This window comes from Rhinoderma darwinii, chromosome 5 (assembly GCF_050947455.1).
Source record: "Rhinoderma darwinii isolate aRhiDar2 chromosome 5, aRhiDar2.hap1, whole genome shotgun sequence".
NCBI lineage: Eukaryota > Metazoa > Chordata > Amphibia > Anura > Rhinodermatidae > Rhinoderma > Rhinoderma darwinii.
Window position 1 is genome coordinate 50,607,225 of NC_134691.1, and position 19,489 is coordinate 50,626,713.

Consider the following 19,489-nt stretch of genomic DNA (forward strand, 5'->3'; position numbering starts at 1 on the left):
ATAGCATGTCAATTTCTCTTGCAAAAATGCTGCAGAAAATCCCATCGGGAATTCAACAGTGTTTACACTGTGTGTGGACCCTAGGATGGAATCACATATGAGCTTTTTCTGGCACCAAAGAACTGCACCAAAAACACCATCAAAACTGTGTGTGTAATTCTGGCCTTGCTCCACTGTATTATACTCCAAATGGCGATAAAATTAACTAAGGAGTGGCTTGGAAAAAAACACTACCCATTAGAAGGTCTTAGTACTGACAGCTTTTAGGCAGTGTTGGCAGTTTTGATGCAGTTTTGGGTATCTTTTTTTGTAGCCAAAACAGAACCTCCATCCAAAAATTAGTAAAAGTATTAAGTCTATTTTTTGTTTTTCCTTGTTTAGGATTCACTCCGGGTATGGTAGGTAAAAAACAAACAACTAGCATGCATAAATTGCACTGTGTGAACATACTTTTAGTCTTGGTATTATGTGGCCGCAATACAGTCGCATTTTAGGATCCCTATTGTGGTTGCGAAATCTGGACTGTCCCATCATTCCACTGACCTGAAATTTGATCAGCATGGTGTCCTATATTAATCTAAGCTTGTTTCAGTAGAACCACAGGTGTTGCTGTTGTAATATTGGGGCCATACTTGTTCCCTATGGACAGTACAGCTAGAGTTGAGTTGATGTAATTCTGTGCCAGAGCCAAATTATAGCTGAACGGTACTGGAAGGCTGTGGGTGAGCTTTTTTGTTTTACCTGTGGATAGATGGGCCAGATCATAGTAAATAGTTTTTTTTTTGCTATATTTTGGTACAGTCATCTGCTCCACATCACATCCCACAATATTCAGAGTATAATAACCGCTGTTAGCAGAGTGATAACAGATTTATCGCTATAAACACATCAGGACTTTTTTGTCACAACAATGGACAGATGGTCTTCATGTTCGTTTGTCAATGTAACCCTGCACTGGCAGAGAGATCGGCAGCGTTTCTCCTTTTCTTTGTTTCCTTCTTTTTATTAGGTAGAAATGGTTGAGGAATCACGACAGCTGGAGTCAGCTAACTATCGAAAGCTACAGGCTTTGCAACAGGAGAAGGCGTCCAAGAAAGATGAGGTAAGATACTAGTTTTACCGCATTAGTACGGAGCAATGTTCTCCAGGTTTTAACATGTAGAAGGCAAAATATGTAATTTTTGGTTGAATACTTATGAAACAAAAAAAAAATAGTTGTGGACTTTTGGTCATAAAATAAGACCTTCGCACAATGAGCCACTTTTGTATCTTGAAGACCCACTGAAAGATAAATCTATGCCATCATTTTCCTTTTCTTGGAATTGCCCAAATTCCTGGAGAAGAGAGATAAATCACAAAAGAAGCACATTGTACAGTACAAGTCCAACTTTTCATGCTCCAGCTGTACCACAAAAGCCGCCATTGCAGCTGTTATGGGGGCCGTGGCCCATTTCATGTTGTCTCACCACTATTTTAATCAACTAACCAAGAAAGTAGAAAATGAATTTAAGTCATGAAAATAGGAAGGGGCACCAAGTCCTCCTGTCTCAGGTGGTAGGAGTTTGGTGGTGCCAAGCAGCAACTTAAAGGGGCCTCATGTTTTTGCTATAAGGCCCGGCAGGCTTTGTACAGAACTGCCTACCTCTATAGAAGAACTATTAATTAAATGTCAATTAAATAATCTATTTCTAGTTCATGATTTAAATTAATAGGATGCATTGAGAATTCAACGATATCTATTATTATATAATACAAGGAGCTCCGGCAGGGGAGCACATGTAGGGGAGGGTGAAGGCAGGACCTTCAGAGTCCCACGTTCCGTGCCTCTCTCCACATTCCTATCTAACTGCACCCAGGGAAACTGCCCTGCCAGCCCTCTATTCAACAGCTACACCCATGTATAGTTGGTCAGTTGGAAAAAGACCAATGTCAATCAATTTCAACTTTTTATACTTACAAGACCTAGTTGATCTTGAGGAAGGCAAAAATTACCCCTGAATAGCATAAACCAATTTGCCATAAAGTGGAAAAAAATCCTCCCTGATCCTTAATGGCTATTGGGCAGATCCCTGGATCAACATGTTACTAATACCAGTTACCCTGTATCTTGTGTTTCTCAAGGAAAATGTCTTATCCTTTATTAAATCTATCCACACTTTCAGCCATTCCTAAATTCAGTGGGAGCATGTTCTATAACTTTACCGAACGGACAGTAAAGAAATGCTTTTGAACTTTGCGATGAATTGCACTTCCTTTAACCACAAACAGTGACCCCATGTCCTCTGTAGGGTCTACACAATGGATAACTTATTGCATCCCAAATCTGTATATGCCCCCATTCTAGGGGGCATATACAGATTTATATAAAGATATCATAATAAAGGTATAACACATTGTGTCTGATATAATATTTAAACTATTAGGTGGTCCATAATGGCAAGAGTGTCAGTGGCAAAGAAAAGCCCACGTGGCTGCTATGGGGCTCTTATAGAGAGATGCCCAGCACTAGTATTTGATTCCCTTTGCTATTAAGTGGAGGGAACCTGTGCAGCGTTCCCCTTTCCACAGGAATTAGCTCAAGGATTATATACAGTGCATGGACAGGGAAACAAACACAAAGCGCTTCTGTCCTGAGTGGCACCATAATGTGGGCCCATTTTGATCTTTGCTATGAATCCCATATGTTCTATAAACACAACTGCAAAGTGGGTAGCTTTATTTGTGTCATTGGTAAAGTTATATTATTGTTGTATTTATATTCGGCATTGTCCTATGTGCTGTAACTGAAAACACCCTAAATGAAAGAGTGTGACTTCAATAGGCTTATATAGTGTAACTTTCTCATGTCCAAACATAGCAAGAACTGAGAAAAATAAATAAATAAACCCACTTCCAATGTAATGGTTTCCCTATAGACAATGCCTGATTTATAAATATAGCTCTGCCCGCTCACATATGTAGCTCTGCCCACACACATATATAGCTCCTCCCACTCACATATATAGCTCTGCCCGCTCACATATATAGCTCTGCCCACTCACGTATATAGCTCTGCCCGCTCACATATATAGCTCTACCCGCTCACATATATAGCTCTTCCCGCTCACATATATAGCTCTTCCCGCTCAAATATATAGCTCCTCCCACTCACATATATAGCTCCTCCCACTCACATATATAGCTCTGCCCACTCACATATATAGCTCTGCCCGCTCACATATATAGCTCTGCCCGCTCACATATATAGCTCCTCCCACTCACATGTATAGCTATGCCAACTCACACACTAGACCATGGATGCAAAAACTGCAGCGCAGATACACAGAGAGTACTAAAAATGGCAAGCACTATGGCCAATATTTTGGGACATTTCCGCCTTCTTTATCCTGAAGAAGATTGACGCTTTCCTAGGCTGGGATAAAGACCATACAATGTAGAATTTTATGAAGTTCTTTGTCAGGTCAGGATTGTTTTTCAAGTATCTATAATCTAAAATCCATACAAAAATATTTTTTGTTTGTATATGGTCTTTAATGGTTGCACATACTTTTTGCCAGCAAGTAACTAAATGCTGGAAGAGTCTGTGCATTGGACCTATTTCTTTATTATATATATGTCTGTTTAGACTATTTTGGAAAATATTATTATGAAGTTTGTTTTTATTCTCATACGTATAGCTATATAAAATGAAAACATTGGGGAGATTTAGGGCCTGTTCACATCAGCGTCGGGTTCCGTTTGGGGTTTCCGTTCATCTATTCAATCAGAGGAACAGATGAATGGAAAGCCGAATGGAAACTATAGCTTCCGTTTGCATTACCATTGATTTTAATGGTAATGCTTCAGCTTCAGTTGGTTTCTGTTTGTTTCCGTTCTGTAACATCTCTGTTTTTAAAGGAACCAATAGCGTAGTGAACTCTGCTATTGTTCCATGAAAAAAATGGAAACTTTAGTATTTTTCTCATAGGAGTGTTGTGTCTTAAGGCTCTGTTCACATTTGCCATAGTCAAAGAATCAATGGCAGAAATCCGATCTGATTTTTGTATTTTTGCGACGAATGTAGCAGCGTATCTACAGTGGATTAGCCCCATTGTATTCAATAGGGCTAATCCATGGCTTTCCATGTGGAATCCACACAAATAATAAACATGCTGTGGATTTTCAAGGTACAAAAGCTCTCTATATTAATGGCCAGACTGCTATAAGGCCTAGGTTTTTAACCAGTGTAACACCAGGGTCCCAGAGGGTACATACCATGTCTGAAACGAGTACTCACACTGTCCTCATGCTATGCTTTGAATATGCAGCACAGTGTATGATCAATGTCTTTTGAGGTCGTCGCCAGTGTATTATCAAAGCATTGGAGATCATGGCCAGTGTTTGATCAGAGCCTTGGAAGTCGTAGCTGATTAGCTGATGCATGATCATAGCCTTGGGAGTCGTAGCCAATGTATGATTAAAGCCTTGGAGGTCGTAGCCAGTGTATTATCAAAGCATTGGAGGTCGTGGCCAGTGTATGATCATAGCCTTGGAAGTCATAGCTGATGTATGGTTAGAGTCTTGGAGGTTGTAGCCAGTGTATGATCGGAGAATTGGAGGTCGTAGCATGTGTATGATCAGAGAATTGGAGGTCGTAGCCAGTGTATAATCATAACTTTGGAGGTCGTATCTGATGTATGATCATAGCCTTGAAGGTCGTAGCCAGTGTATGATCACAGCCCTTGAGGTCATAGCCGATGTTTGATCATAGCCTTGGAGGTCATATCCAGTGTATTATCATAGCCCTGGAGGTCGTAGCCAATGGCGGATCATCATATGGGCGTTTCGGGCGGTCGCCCGGGGCCCGAGGCACTCAGGGGGCCCATTGCTGCCCGAACTGCACATAATCGTAAAAACTATGCAGCGCTAACGGTCACTGCAGAGAGAAGGTGCAGGCAGAAAAATTCGGGGCGGGCTTAGCCGGGATAGTGAACGTTACCTCTACATAAAAGTGCTCCGAATTGAAGGCTAAAGGACCTTTGATGACGTCGTGCCCATGTGACCCCCGCACCCACAAATCAGGTCCGTCTATCACAGTGAAGGAGCAGAATATCTGCAGGGAAGAAGGCCCGCCCACCAGTCAAGTTTTTACACAGCGCTCCAGGCTGGTGAGTGCTTTTCCAAACCCCCATCCCTTCATCACTCACTCCCTCCATCTGTTCATCCCTCCCTTCATTCTTCCATAACTCACTCCCTCCCTTCATCACTGCTGTGTGTGATGCTATCTACAGGGGCTGTGTGTGTGTGATGCTATATACAGGGGGATGTGTGTGACGCTATATACAGGGGGATGTGTGTGACGCTATATACAGGGGGGGCTGTGTGTGACGCTATATACAGGGGGGGGGCTGTGTGTGACGCTATATACAGGGGGATGTGTGTGACGCTATATACAGGGGGATGTGTGTGACGCTATATACAGTGGGATGTGTGTGACGCTATATACAGGGGCCTTTGTGCACGTGGTGCTTTACTATACAGTGTTTGACACAATTATATTCAGGGGTGCAGTGTTTGGTGCTATTATATTTAGGGGCACAGTGTGTGGCACCATGATCATTTTGTTTTCATTTATAGGTGTAGAAATGTTGGAAAAGTGAGCAACAGAAGACATCTAAGTGGCAAATTCTGCAGAAATGGGTCATGGCCGGGAGAAGTCGTCATGAAGTCTGGACCGGATGGAGAAGAAAAGAGGAAAAAAGTTACCAGAATCTGAGGAGTCGTCACATGTGAGTCACCAGATTTATAAAGAATCTGTCACCTCTCCTGACATTTTTATTATAGGAAATCCTTGTGTTTCACTAAAAGTCTTTGTGCAGTCCAGGACTGATAGACAAATGTGTGTTACCATTCCCCTTGTCAGGAGGATGTGTCCCTGCACAGTGTGATACTGTCAGCGATGGTTGGAGACTGTCAGTATGTAGGGACACAGCCCTTTGACAAGGGGAATCGTAACACCCATTTGTTAATGCTTGCACAAAAAGGTAGTGTTACGGCTCGGCGGGGGAGAAGGGGGGCCCAAGTTTGGGTAACAGCCCAGGGCCCATAGTCTACTTAATCCGCCACTGGTCGTAGCCAGTGTATTATCAAAGCTTTGTATATCATAGCCAGTGTATGATTATAACCTTGGAGATCGTAGCCAGTGTATTATCAAAGCTGTGGAGGTCGTTGCCAGTGTATGATCATAGCCTTGGAGGTCATAGCCAGTGTAGGATCATAACCTTGGAGGTCGTAGCCATTGTATTATCAAAGCCTTGGAGGTCGTAACCAGTGTATTATCATAGCCCTGGAGTTCGTAGCCAGTTTATGATCATAGCCTTAGAGGTCGTAGCCGATGTCTGATCATAGACTTGGAGGTCATATCCAATGTATTATCTTAGCCCTGGAGGTCGCAGGCAGTGTATGATCATAGCCTTGTGGATAATTTATTTGAGTGGGGGTACTTTGCTTAGAAACATTGAGAAACACTGCTATATGGGATGTTCTATTGCAGTCCAGTCTGTGTTGTTTCAGTATCTGTGAAAATTTGTGAACAAACATAATTTTACACCTTGATAAAGTTGACTTTCTAATGATGCCAAAAAACATCATTAAATTAATCTGTCAAATCCCTCGTCCAGGTGTCAGGAGTGAATGACTTCAGATAGACATAATACTGTATAAAAATGACAGCAGTGACCATGCCACAATGTCCAAACCGTACAATCCTTTCTTATACAATCAGATTAGATATTCCAAGTAGTGATTAATCATCAGAACAAAACACCTCATTTATCATCATTTTCTCCTTTATGACAGCGCTCGGTTTACATATATATGGTATGAACAGTGCTGAAGCTTCCATAGAAACAGGCATTAAAAATGTCAGGATTACATAACATAATCTATAACTGTGCCTTGTTGACTGCCAAGACCTCCCTATAAATACTACACATATAATATAAATCATAGTGATGGATTCTATTTCTTGATATCATTGTGCTATTCATAACCAACTTTTACTAAACAGATGTCCACTTACTGCAGAATGTGAGTACGAACCTTTCTCATTTGTATAGAAGGTTTGTATAAAGAGAGTCGGTATTAAAAATCAGTAGCGTACATAGAAAATAGGGGCCCCATATCAAAGATCAAAATGGGCCCTCCAATATGGTATCCAGGTTTTGCCACCCAGGACATAAGGGTCTATGTTTGTTCCCCCCTCCACCCCTTTTCCATTAAGCTAATTACAATTGTAACAATGTAGTTCCTCTAGAGCAGGGGTCTCAAACTCGGCAGGGTAAGTGGGCCGCATATAGAAAAAATGGGAAGTTGACGGGCCGCATTACTTTCAAATTTGATACAATACAAAATTATTGTTAATAAATTACTTATTTTAACTAATATAACACTATATTACTATAATAATAATAATACTACATTACTATAAAATGAATACTATATTACTATAATAATACCGCTAGGTGTAAAATTTGAGATATTTCTCCACATGCTTATTTCAACAATCCAGTTTTCCAGTTTAAGTGTCGCTAAATGCAGTCCGGCGGCTCAGTTGGCAGCGTTTGGCAGACACACATGTCAAGATTGGGCAGCCCCTTTTTAGATAGTGCCACAGTGCCTTCTGTAGATGCTGCCGCAGTGCCCTCTGTGGAGGCTGCCCCAGTGCCCTCTGTGGATGCTGCCGCAGTGCCCTCTGTGGATGCTGCCGCAGTGCCCTCTGTGGATGCTGCCGCTGTGCCCTCTGTGGATGCTGCCGCTGTGCCCCCTGTGGATGCTGCCGCTGTGCCCTCTGTGGATGCGGCCGCAGTGCCCTCTGTGGATGCTGCCGCAGTGCCCTCTGTGGATGCTGCCGCAGTGCCCTCTGTGGATGCTGCCGCAGTGCCTGGGATTCCAGCTCTGCTCCTGACATCACTGTCCATATATGGACAGAGATGTCAGGGGCAACCCCAGAGCTGGAGTCCCGGGCAGAGCGCTAGTAGGCTCTTCCTGGGACTCCAGCTGTGGTGCTGACATCACTGGGACTCCTGCTCTGGGGAAGCCCCTGACATCATTGTCGATGTATGGACAGTGATGTCAGGGTATTCCACAGAGTCCCGGAGCAAAGCCTATACTAGCACTCTGCCCGGGACTCCGCTCTGGGGAAGACCCTGACACACTGTCCATATATGGACAGCGATGTCAGGGAATTCCACAGAGTCCCGGAGCAGAGCCTATACTAGCGCTCTGCCCGGGACTCCGCTCTGGGGAAGACACTGCACACTGTCCATATATGAACAGCGATGTCAGGGATTTCCACAGAGTCCCGGAGCAGAGCCTGTACTAGAGCTCTGCACTGGACTCCGGCTCTGGGGAAGCCCCAGACATCGCGTGTCCAAACATGGACACCGATGTCAGGGAATTCGACGGAGTCCCGGAGCAGAGCCGATACTAGCGCTCTGCCCGGGTCTCCGCTCTGTGGAAGACCCTGACACACTGTCCATATATGGACAGCGATATCAGGGAATTCCACAGAGTCCCGGAGCAGAGCCGACACTACCGCTCTGCTCGGGACTCTGCTCTGGGGAAGACCCTGACACACTGTCCATATATGGACAGCGATGTCAGGGAATTCCACAGAGTCCCGGAGCAGAGCGTATACTAGCGCTCTGCCCGGGACTCCGCTCTGGGGAAGACCCTGCACACTGTCCATATATGGACAGCGATGTCAGGGATTTCCACAGAGTCCCGGAGCAGAGCCTGTACTAGAGCTCTGCACTGGACTCCGGCTCTGGGGAAGCCCCAGACATCGCGTGTCCAAACATGGACACCGATGTCAGGGAATTCGACGGAGTCCCGGAGCAGAGCCGATACAAGCGCTCTGCCCGGGACTCTGCTCTGGGGAAGACCCTGACACACTGTCCATATATGGACAGCGATGTCAGGGAATTCCACAGAGTCCTGGAGCAGAGCCTGTACTAGCACTCTGCCCGGGACTCCGCTCTGGGGAAGACCCTGACACACTGTCCATATATGGACAGCGATGTCAGGGAATTCCACAGAGTCCCGGAGCAGAGCGTATACTAGTGCTCTGCCCGGGACTCCGCTCTGGGGAAGACCCTGCACACTGTCCATATATGGAAAGCGATGTCAGGGATTTCCACAGAGTCCCGGAGCAGAGCCTGTACTAGAGCTCTGCACTGGACTCCGGCTCTGGGGAAGCCCCAGACATCGCGTGTCCAAACATGGACACCGATATCAGGGAATTCGACGGAGTCCCGGAGCAGAGCCGATACAAGCGCTCTGCCCGGGTCTCCGCTCTGTGGAAGACCCTGACACACTGTACATATATGGACAGGGATGTCAGGGAATTCCACAGAGTCCCGGAGCAGAGCCTGTACTAGCGCTCTGCTTGGGACTCCGCTCTGGGGAAGACCCTGACACACTGTCCATATATGGACAGCGATGTCAGGGAATTCCACAGAGTCCCGGAGCAGAGCCTGCTCGGGACTCCGCTCTGGGGAAGACCCTGACACACTGTCCATATATGGACAGCGATGTCAGGGAATTCCACAGAGTCCCGGAGCAGAGCCGATACAAGCGCTCTGCCCGGGTCTCCGCTCTGTGGAAGACCCTGACACACTGTACATATATGGACAGGGATGTCAGGGAATTCCACAGAGTCCCGGAGCAGAGCCTGTACTAGCGCTCTGCTTGGGACTCCGCTCTGGGGAAGACCCTGACACACTGTCCATATATGGACAGCGATGTCAGGGAATTCCACAGAGTCCCGGAGCAGAGCCTGCTCGGGACTCCGCTCTGGGGAAGACCCTGACACACTGTCCATATATGGACAGCGATGTCAGGGAATTCCACAGAGTCCCGGAGCAGAGCCGATACTAGCGCTCTTCACGGGACTCCGGCTCTGGTGAAGCCCCAGACATCGCTGTTCATATGTGGACAGCGATGTCAGGGAATTCCAGAGTCTCGAAGCAGAGCCGATACTAGCGGCTCTGTGTCTGCGGGCCGCAGATGACAGCCCCAGGGGCCGCATGCGGCCTACGGGCCACGTGCTTGAGACCCCTGCTCTAGAGAGGGGAGTCCTGCGCAGGTTCTCACCAACCAGTAGCATAGGGAATTGGACCAACCCGTATTGGGCCAACTCTATCCAAGGGCCCCATAGTAGCTGCATGTTCTGCCTCTATGGTACGTTCGCCCTAGGCAGCTTACTCTTAATTTGTGCAATGGTACTCAACCCGCAGCACACACACCAGGGGTTATATGGCAGGCACCCAGTGTTCAATCAGACTGTCTCTACACACCACAGCTAAACCTTGATAATATTGTGATGTGTGGAGACGTCCAGAGTATACAGCGCAGCTCCACCAAACTCTCCTTCTTCCTGTGCAATGTGAGTAGAGAACCTGGTGAAGAAAATGGCTCCCTGTCCTGAGGTCCCGATCCCTGATTTTTAGGAGCCATTAAAAGCATATTCCTACTATAGAAATGTATGGTATATGTATTGGACCTCACTCGACTATCACACTGGGGGTCCATTGACCCCTGTTGCTGGTCTTAAACTGGCACAGAAGGGGCAGAGAGCTCATCACTGTTGCCACGTGCATTAATGGGCAGCGATGGAAATGACTGAGATACAGTGTTTCCATCACTCCTCATTAACTTCAATGTGTATCGCCATGCACATGCATGGCAAAAGTATCAGTAGACCCCGTTATGACAATCATGGGGGTCCCAGCAGGCGTGCTTTCACCGATCAGACATTTATGGCATTTCCTTTGGATTAATTATATTTAAATTGCATTGTGCATGGGTGGCCGCGTTAGTAAATAACGTTGTGTTTTCTGTAGATTTCTGTGCAGTACAATATTTTATTTCTCAAGTTGTAACACATTAACTTTCTTTTTCAAGGATCAGGTGACTACGTATATCTTTGTCCCACCTCCTGACATCCCTAAAGAGCCCAATCTATGGGATCTGGTTCCAGAAGAGTACAGGAATTACAACCTTAACGCATTACTCCGGCACAGGATGGAGCTAGAGCACTTCCGCTCTTTTCTGGAAGATAATTTTGCAAGGTACAATTCACAACTCACAAGAAGCAGATAACAACAAAGCCGCAGATTACACATACACCCCTGATCTTAGAAACGTTTCAACAGTTTTGGGTTATAGGCACGTTTTGTCACTAAATTACATTCAAGTAAAGATTTTTTAGTTTGAGCAGAGCAATTACAATTAAACATTTTCTGTTTGTATTAAAAATATTTTGCCTCTCTAAAATGGATGCACAAAACAAAAGACGTAGTAATACTATGTTTTGAGGTCAATATACTTGCCTTACTGACTATAGGGGGTAAAGCAGTGGTGGCATATCTGGTGCCTGTGAGGGGCCCAAAGGCCCCTCTGTCAAATAAAAAGACACAAGTATTATAAATGTCACATGGTGGATTGGTGGTCCAGTTACACGTTTTGCTTTGGAACCGAACTTTAAATTAAGCATTTGATGCTGCCGGCCTGCTTAATCCCTTGTCGCTCTTTGTATACGATCTTGTCTATATGACAGCGAGGGAATGAGCAGCACCGCTACAGATCAGATTCAGTACTGACATTTTATGCACCCTTTTTTCTAGACACTTTTCGAAACTGTCCAGGTAGGCGTAAAATGTCTAAAACACAATAAATTTTGTGAATTCTATGTACTTTTTTGGTTCAATTTACAACATTATTCTAGCACATTGTGTCATTCAAAACTTTGGAATCACTGAGAAATGTAATATTTTATTTTTTTTTGTAAAACATATTTATTGGTTTTCATACAAGCATAGTACAAGTTAAACAAAACCTTATATTAACAATCAGACAGATGACATCTTCAACTCACGCAGAAGTGTATATAATGTAATATTTGAAACGTTGTCACAAATCAGCATGTCATATTTTTTTTAAAGAAAATCACTATTGTTTTCAATTAAAGCAGCATTAAATTGATTGAAGTCCTGTCTAGACAATATCAACGTTGTAAATGACTGTTCTTAGTGCTTTTTTAATGGAAAATCTACATAGGAATACAAGGACCCATTTACAGGTACCATCACTTAATAGTGCACCCTCTAGTGCCCGCATTGTAATAGTGCTCCCCAAACAGTAATAGTGCCACCACACAGCAGTAATGTCCCCTCTTTTCCCCACACACAGTAGTAGTCCTCTTTTATTCCCCCATATAGTAGTTCTCCTCTTTTGTGCCCATATAGTAGTTAGGTGCCCACATATAGTAGTTAGCCCCTTATAGTAGATGGGTGCCCCCATATAGTAGTTAGGCACCCCCATATAGTAGTTAGGCTTCCCATATAGTAGATGGGTGTCCCCATATACTAGTTAGACCACTATTTAGTAGTTATGTGCCCCCATATAGTAGTTAGGCCCCCCATATAATGGATAGGTTCCCCGTATAGTGGATAGGTGCCTCAATATAGTTGTTAGGTGACCCCCATAAAGTAGTTAGGTGGCTCCATATAGTAGACAGGCCCGCCATATAGTACAGAGGTGCCCTCATATAGTAGATAAATAGGGGACCCTGTATAGTAGTTACCTAGTTAGGGCCCCCATATAGTAGATCGGTGACCCCCATATAGTAGTTAGGCCCCCTCCTCCATTAATAGTGCACCCTTTCACGTCAATGAAAATGTAAAAAAATGGAAACTCAGCTAACCTTGTTCCGACGATGAGCTGCTGCATCTTCAGCCTGCTGTCCAGCACTGGCGGTGTGATGCAGTGACGTCATCACGCCGCCTTCACCAGATATTGAACTCAATAAAAAAATCTGTATGCAGTAAGCCCCTAGCCTCCTTCTACTGGCGGCTGCAGGCAGAGTTTTCTAATTTTATCATTTAGTTCTAAGGCCCCATGCACACGACCGTAAAAAGCCTCCATTGAATGCGGACACCTTTCCGTATCGCTACGGATGAGTGTCCGTTCCGCAGAACTGTGCCGGGAATTATGGAGCATGTCCGTTCTTGGTCCGCAATTGCGCCACGGACTCCTCCATAGAAGTCTATGGGGGAAATCTAAATTGCGGATAGTTACGGAGGTGCGTCTGCAAATACGGATAGCCATCCGCAAATACAGAAGTGTTGCTAAGAGACACAAAGGGGATTTCCCATCAACCAGACCTCTTTTTTTGCGGATCCGTATATACGGATGTAATACGGATGCACTACGGACCGGATTTGCGGATACCATTTGGCAGAAATGGGTACGTTGCTGATGATTTGCTGATGTCTATAAAGCAATACGGAACCGTATTTGCGGTCAGTATTTGCGGATACGGTCGTGTGCATGAGGTATGAAGAGTAACAGAAAAACTGAGCTACAGAGAAATATTTAGAAATTAATCAGCACAGAATTTTGGATATAAAAACTTATCTATGTTCATAGTTGGAGGTGAACTATAAAAACTGTGATGTTTTGTACAATGATAGGGAGTATTTAGAAGGTGTAAACACTTTTGATGGCATTGCACCTCTTCTTGGAGTGAAGCCTGGAGACTTTCATTAGTTCCTCTTTCGGATTTTGGATTTATCTAGTAGCTTGTAGTCCAAAAAAACTTCCAAGATGGATAGCTGGGCCGGTCACATGACGAGTCGTGTCATCATGAAGGAAGACTGTGCAACAGGGGGACCGGAGTGTATATTAGCGAGCAGGGGTGTAACTAGGAAAGACTGGGCCCCATAGCAAACTTTTGACTGGGGCCCCCCCTCCCGTGGGTGTCACACAACCCCCCCTTGTAGATAGTGCCTTTTTTACAGCCCCCCTGTAGATAACGCCATAGAGCCCCCCCTGTAGATAGCGCCATACAGCCCCCTTCCTGTAGATAGCGCCATACAGCCCCCCTGTAGATAGCGCCATACAGCCCCATCGTGTGTAGATAGTGCCATACAGCCCCCCCTGTAGATAGCGCCATACAGCATCCCCTGTAGAGAACGGCATACAGCCCCCTCCCTGTAGATAGCGCCATACAGTCCCCTGTAGATAACGCCATACAGTCCCCCCTGTAGAGAACGCCATACAGCCCCCTCCCTGTAGATAGCGCCATACAGCCCCCCTGTAGATAGCACCATACAGACCCCTCTGTAGATAGCGCTATACAGACCCCCCTGTAGATAGCGCCATACAGCCCCCTCTGTAGATAGCGCCATACAGCCCCCTCTGTAGATAGCGCCATACAGCCCCCTCTGTAGATAGCGCCATACAGCCCCCCTGTATATAACGCCATATAGCCCACCTGTAGATAGCGCCATACAGCCCCCTGTAGATAACGCTATACAGCCCCCATGCAGATAACGCCATACCGCCATACAGCCCCCTCTGTAGAGATCTACAGAGGGGGCTGTATGGCACTATCTACAGGGGGAGGGCTGTATGGCGCTATCTACAATGGGGACTGTATGGTGTTATCTACAGGGGGGACTGTATGGTGTTATCTACAGGTGGGGGCTGTATGGCGTTATCTACAGGGGGGACTGTATGGCGCTATCTACAGGGGGGACTGTATGGCGTTATCTACAGAGGGGGCTGTATGGCGCTATCTACAGGGGGGCTGTATGGCGCTATCTACAGGGAGGCTGTATGGCGTTCTCTACAGGGGGGACTGTATGGCGCTATCTACACGGGGGACTGTATGGTGCTATCTACAGGGGGGCTGTATGGTGCTATCTACAGGGGGGCTGTATGGCGTTATCTACAGGGGGCTGTATGGCGCTATCTACAGGGGGCTGTATGGCGCTATCTACAGGGGGGACTGTATGGCGCTATCTACAGAGGGGGGCTGTATGGCGTTCCCTACAGGGGAGCTGTATGGTGTTCCCTACAGGGGGGCTGTATGGCGTTCCCTACAGGGGGGGCTGTATGGCGTTCCCTACAGGGGGGGCTGTATGGCGTTCCCTACAGGGGGGACTGTATGGCGTTACCTACAGGGGGGACTGTATGGCGTTCCCTACAGGGGGGACTGTATGGCGTTATCTACAGGGGGGACTGTATGGCGTTATCTACAGAGGGGGCTGTATGGCGTTATCTACAGGGGGGACTGTATGGCGTTCTCTACAGGGGGGACTGTATGGCGCTAACGCCATACAGTCCCCACTGTAGAGAACGCCATACAACCCCCCCCTGTAGGGAACGCCATACAGCCCCCTCCTGTAGGGAACGCCATACAGCCCCCCCTGTAGGGAACGCCATACAGCCCCCCCCTGTAGGGAACGCCATACAGTCCCCCCTGTAGGGAACGCCATACAGTCCCCCTGCAGATAACGCCATACAGCCCCCTCTGTAGATAGCGCCATACAGTCCCCCCCCTGTAGGGAACGCCACACAGCCCCCTCCTGTAGGGAACGCCATACAGCCCCCCCTGTAGGGAACGCCATACAGCCCCCTCCTGTAGGGAACGCCATACAGCCCCCCCCCCTGTAGGGAACGCCATACAGCATCTGTATACTCCTCTAGAAGCAATGTTTCTGGAGGAGCATTTCTCCAATTCAGAATGCAATTTATTGTATCCCAATTATTTCTCTTATGTTCCCGCATGAAACCGTGAGAAAAAACCTGTGTATGTCCCTGGTATAAGCTAGTCGACTTCTAGGGGTGCTCTATTATGTATTCGTAGAACGTGGATCTTTAGTACAGCCTGTGGATGACAGCGACAGGAAATATGCCCTCTGAGGCTGTGTTTACAGCAGCCTTTATCTTTCTAAGGCACAACAGACACAGAGAAGAAGAAGGGGGAATTTGATTTCCCTGTTGATACTCCATTATTGGATTACTCTCACTCAGCGTCCCCAACCCCCCAAAAAAATGCGACCTACAGGGTGTCCTACAAAAGACATGTATCCCCTATCCACAGGATAGGGGATACATGTGTGATCGCTGGCAGCGATAGGGAGAACGGGGGACCGAAAGTCCCCCAAGTTGTCCATGACTAACCTCTGACTTCCGGCGTCTGCGCAGCTCAATAAAAATGAAAGGAGAGCTGGTCACGCATGCGCAGAAGCGCGACCGGCGCTCCATTCATTTCTACGGAGCTGCCGACAGACCCCGGAAATCCGAGGTTTGTGATGGAGAACTTCAGGGGACTTTCAGTCCCCTGTTCTCCCTATCAATGCCAGCGATCACACATATATCCCCTATCCTGTGGAGAGGGGATACATGTCTTTTGTTTACTGGCAGAGCGGGGAGATACCTCCCTGCTCTGCCGTAGTGATCAGTGGCGTCGCGCTGTAGCAGCCATAGCGGCTGCTAGCGGAGCCTCTGGCCATGGTGGGGGCCCGTGAAAGCGGGTGACACGGGCCCCCTCATGCCGCGGGACCCGTAGCAGCCGCTACTGCTGCTACGGTGGTAGTTACACCACTGTTAGCGAGTGTACTCATATACTGCAGTGACTACACTGCTAATACTTTTCGGTTCCCACATAACCCCTTTAATCTGTGCTACATTGATATATGTTTATGTATTTTTGAACTTACTTTATGCCTTCACTAGAGACCAAGAATGGACATTAATCTAATCAAATCCCGTAACTAGTTTTCATATTAATAATGTATTTCTTTTGTCATAGGCATTTGTTTTCCTTGCAGTTTTGCCAGTTTACCAAACCCCATAAATCATTCTCATTTTCTTAATGTGTGTTATGACCTGAACCTTGTTATATGAAAGTGCCCAGTAAATTAGAATTGCTGAAACATCTGACCGAACGTAGAATCAAGTACAATTATATTGCTCAACAAGAATTAATAATAAGCCTGCTAAGTCCCCAATACCCATTTTATCATTGTTGTACAGAATAAAAACATCTGCCCCTAGCAGAGACCGCAATGTAATCGAATCGGTGTCAGGGTTTTAATTGGCAGTCTTGTGCTACATTAACTCTGTGTAGCGTCCCTGCGGAAAAACTGGGTCCCTAAGCAGCTGACATAGACCAGGACTAAAAACATCTACAATGTTATATTGGATTCCTTGGAGTAATCTGATCTGCATTTACCACACTTTGATGTAACCTTTCTCTTGGAGTGATAGAGCAAACTGTCTTACTGATGTTTTTGAGACCAAAGCAGTCAACTTGAGTCACAGCCATGTGAGACAAACTTCACAAGATAAGTTAAAGCGGGATTACGACATATACCGTTATCTTCTTCAAGATCATCATTAGGGAGGACTTATCACTAGGTCATATAAATTGAACTGGTTTACCAACCTGAATAGCACTGTTTTCCTGATTCCAGCGCTGTTTTTCTTTTTTTCCTAGAACCCCCCGTTCCAGAGATATGGCCCACTGATGTGTTGACTCCCCTCTATGCTAAGACCCCATGCACACGAGCGTATATTTTATCCGTACGGACCCATTCATTTCTATTGGTCACAGACACCTTTCCGTGGGTGTCCGTGCTGAAAAAATTATAGAACCTGTCCTATTCTTGTCCGTAATTACGGTACTAACTCTCCCATAGATGCCTATGGGCGCTTCCGTAAATACGGATGGCTACTGATGTGCATCCGTAAACTGACCGTATTTACGGAAGCATTGTTATGCAACATGTTGTTGACATCATTTGCAGCATCCCTCTTTTTTTGTACGGATTCGTATATACGGATCAAATACGGATGCATTACGGATCGTATTTGCGGATACCGTTCCGTTTATACGGATAAAATATGTATGACTACGGATCCGCATTTACGGACAGTATTTAGAGATAGATGAAAATACGGAGTGTGCATGGGGCCTAATTTGCTGCAGTTAGCCAACATGTCGTGGACTACCCTCAAGCTGCCTCGCACAAATTGGACAGCATAAGAGGCAGGGAAGCTAGCTCCACCCCGTTGGCTAACTACAGAAAATTAGCATAGAGGCAGCCAACACAACAGTGGGACATACCTCTGGAATGGGGGGGGTTCAAGAAAAAAATAACTACAGTGCTGGCTTCAGGGAGACATCACTATTCACATTAGTAAACAAGTTCAACTTATATGACCTAGTGACAGGTTCTCTTTAATCACCAGACAGTGCTCATCTGGGACCAAGGCCGCCCTTAGGATAGATGGCGCCCCGTGCGAAATTATCTTTCGGTGCCCCACCCCATCATAAAAAAAATGCCCCATAAACAAAGTATATTGTCCCCCACAGCATAATGCCCTATATAGTGCCCCCACACAGTATAGTGCCCCTTTAGTGCCCCCATACAGTATAATAATAATATAATATATTATAACCCCTTCAAGGACAAGTATTTTCTCCTCTGATTGTGCCCACACAGTATTATGCCCCCCAAGTGCCACACACAGTTTATTGCCCCCTGTATTTCCCCTACAACCAGGAAAAATAGTTTTGAGAAAGACAGAAAACTGCTAAAAACAAGCACTACACTCAAAGGGTATGTTCACACAGCGTTTTTTGTAAGGCAAAAAAAAATCCGGCTCAAAATCCCTTCAGGAATTTTGTAGCAGGTTTTGAATTGACAGCGTTGTTTGACATTATTTTTTTTTTTGCTTTTTTTTTAAGCCGTTGAAGCTAATGCAAAAGACGCAGGCAATGCACCGCAGGTATTTTCTGCCTCCTATTAATTTCAATTGGAGGTCAGAGGTGGAAACCACTTAAAGACCCCTACTCACTGTAAAATCACCATCAGCCCAGCACTACCAGTAAAATTACCATCAGCCCCCCACTCACAGTAAAATTACCATCAGCCCCCACTCACAGTAAAATCAACATCAGCCCCCCACTCACAGTAAAATGACCATCAGCCCCCCACTCACAGTAAAATGACCATCAGCCCGCCACTCACAGATTCCCCCTGTAGATAGTGCCACACAGCCCCCTTGTAGGTAGTGCCACACAGCCCCCTGTAGGTAGTGCCACACAGCCCCCTGTAGGCAGTGCCACACAGCCCCCTGTAGCTAGTGCCACACAGCCCCCTGTAGGTAGTGCCACACAGCCCCCTTGTAGGTAATGCCACACAGCCCCCTTGTAGGTAATGCCACACAGTCTCCTTGTAGGTAGTGCCACACAGCCCCCTTGTAGGTAGTGCCACACAGCCCCCTTGTAGGTGGTGCCACACTTCCCCCTTGTAGGTAGTGCCACACATCCTCCTTGTAGGTAGTGCCACACATCCTCCTTGTAGGTAATGCCACACAGCCCACAGCCCCCTTGTAGATGTCACCCCACTTCTTTTAGAAAGCGCCACTGTAGCTCCCTTCAGCGCTCCACTTGATGTCTCTGTCCATATATAGACAGTGACATCAGGGGACACTCCTGAAGCGGAATCCCCATCCACAGAGTTGCCGACGCTGTGACTGGGGAATCCACTCCCTTTCGTCTGTGTCCATTTATGGACAGAGAAATCAAGCGCTTCATCCAGGAGCAGAATCCCGGAACACACGGGGATTCCGCTCCTTCAGGGAGCTACAG

The 19,489-nt window shown here is 46.2% G+C and overlaps 1 protein-coding gene across 1 annotated transcript in view; it reads left to right on the forward strand.

The window, feature by feature from the left end:
* RGS22 (regulator of G protein signaling 22) overlaps window positions 1-19,489 on the forward strand; it is a 149,594-nt gene that overhangs the window by 107,188 nt on the left and 22,917 nt on the right. The window contains exons 16-17 of the mRNA XM_075825950.1: window positions 1,010-1,102; window positions 10,945-11,111. Of these exons, the coding sequence (XP_075682065.1) occupies window positions 1,010-1,102; window positions 10,945-11,111 (260 nt within the window). The remainder of the gene's footprint in view (window positions 1-1,009; window positions 1,103-10,944; window positions 11,112-19,489) is intronic.